This window comes from Myotis brandtii, unplaced genomic scaffold, assembly GCF_000412655.1.
Source record: "Myotis brandtii unplaced genomic scaffold, ASM41265v1 scaffold1554, whole genome shotgun sequence".
NCBI classification, from domain to species: Eukaryota; Metazoa; Chordata; class Mammalia; order Chiroptera; family Vespertilionidae; genus Myotis; species Myotis brandtii.
Window position 1 is genome coordinate 232,445 of NW_005355638.1, and position 1,897 is coordinate 234,341.

General features: G+C 48.9%; 1 protein-coding gene across 1 annotated transcript in view; it reads right to left on the reverse strand.

Moving 5' to 3' along the window:
- AURKC (aurora kinase C) overlaps positions 1–1,897 on the reverse strand; it is a 23,396-nt gene continuing 21,499 nt past the window's right edge. The window contains exons 5-6 of the mRNA XM_014536024.1: positions 1,305–1,479; positions 1–301 (exon numbers count right to left, since the gene is read on the reverse strand). Of these exons, the coding sequence (XP_014391510.1) occupies positions 131–301; positions 1,305–1,479 (346 nt within the window). The 3' untranslated portion in view covers positions 1–130. The remainder of the gene's footprint in view (positions 302–1,304; positions 1,480–1,897) is intronic.

Genomic DNA, 1,897 nt, shown 5'->3' on the forward strand with positions numbered 1-1,897 from the left:
TTAAAATAAATGATTAATCTTTTATTAATTAGCATCTTATATTTTAACAGTGAAGACACAACAGACAGACATGATAGCGGAGCCAGGAGAGCTCCCTGAACAAACACATAGGAACCGGGGCGGGCAGGGCTCAGGAGGCCGACGGAGCGGGTGGAGGCCCCACCCTCCGAGAATGGGCCTGCACCCACGGGTGCTGCAGGACCTGGGCCAGCGGCAGCCGCTCCGAAGGCTGGTATCTGAGAAGCTTGCTGATCAAGTCCTGGGCCCCCAAAGGTATTGATGGAGGAAACTTTACATCAACCTGAGGAGGTTGGAGGAGAAACACAAGTATGGTTAAATTTAAAACATATATATATATACTGTCCCAAAATTCACACAAGATTTGAATTTTGCATGAGCATTAACAGCAACAACAACAAAAAATAAAAGCCTAATTTTACTTGGTTTACTGAATCAGGTTCTAATATCTGTTGCCCTTTGATTTCAATCCCTTCAATTTGATAAGCATTACCAAGTACCAATTATGGCCCAGGAGCAGGGACAATGAAGACCAATGAAGACCACGGCTTTGCGTATGTGCCAGCAAAGCTGTGGAGGCTATTTACCCGATGTGCTATTCCATACATAACCCTATACTGTATACTTTACGAATCAATAAAAAATTTACAATTTTTAATTATAAACCTGTGTTTTCTATCAAAATTACTTCTTGCGTGAATTTTGGGACACCCTTTATATACTAGTAGCCCTGCGCACAAATCCGTGCACCAGTAGCTTGCTGCGGCCCTCCTGTAGCTCTCCACCCGCTTGTAGCTTGCTGCCCCACCCTCCTGCTGATCTGTGATCTGGTCATTACCCGGTCGGTCGTTATGTAACGGCCATTTGCATATTATATCTTTATTATATAGAATATGTGTGTGTGTGTGTGTTTGTGCATTTAATATATTTTTATTTATTTCAGAGAGGAAAGGAGAGGGAGAGATAGAAACATCAATGATGAGAGAGAATTGATTGGCTGCCTCCTGCACGCCCCCTACTGGGGATCGAGCCAACATCCTGGGCATGTGCCCTGGAAAGGAATCGAACCTGGGTCCCTTTAGTCAGCAGGCCGACACTCTACACACTGAGCCAAACCAGCCAGGGCTGGTATGGTTAACTTTTTTTGGCCCAGGTTCTCTCTGCGGTGAGTCCCTTCCAGGCGCGGGATCTAAAACGACAAGCTCTGTGCATGTTGCAGGCTGGGCAGGCCCAGCAGCCATGGGTGCCCGGCTGCCCTGGGAGCGAGAGGGACAGGGCCGCCTCACCTTGAGGATGCGCCTGTAGGTCTCGGAATAGGAGGAGCTCTCGAAGGGGGGGTTTCCCACCAGCAGCTCGTAGCAGAGCACCCCGATGCACCACAGGTCCACCATCTCGCTGTACGTCCTCTGCTCGATCATTTCCGGGGGCAAGTAATCCAGAGTCCCGCACATGGTCTTCCTCCTGGAGGCGGGCGGAGGCGTGAGCGTGGCCCAGAGGCCCAGAGGCCCAGACCAGGGAAACATCTTTCCTCTGGCCCCAGGGAGACGGGAGTCTCCTCCCCAGCACGGAAGCTGGGAAGCACCAAGTTTTGTGTGTTTTTTTAATATATTTTTATTGATTTTTTAAAATTAAATCTTTATTGTTCAGATTATTACAGGTGTTCCTTTTTTCCCCCCCTATAGCTCTCCTCCACCCAGTTCCCACCCCACCCTCTGCCCTTACCCCTCCCACTGTCCTCATCCATAGGTGTACGATTTTTGTCCAGTCTCTTCCTGCACCCCAAGACCCCTTTTTATGGAGAGGAAGGGAGAGGGATAGAGAGTTAGAAACATCCATGAGAGAGAAACATCGATCAGCTGCCTCCTGCACACTCCTCACT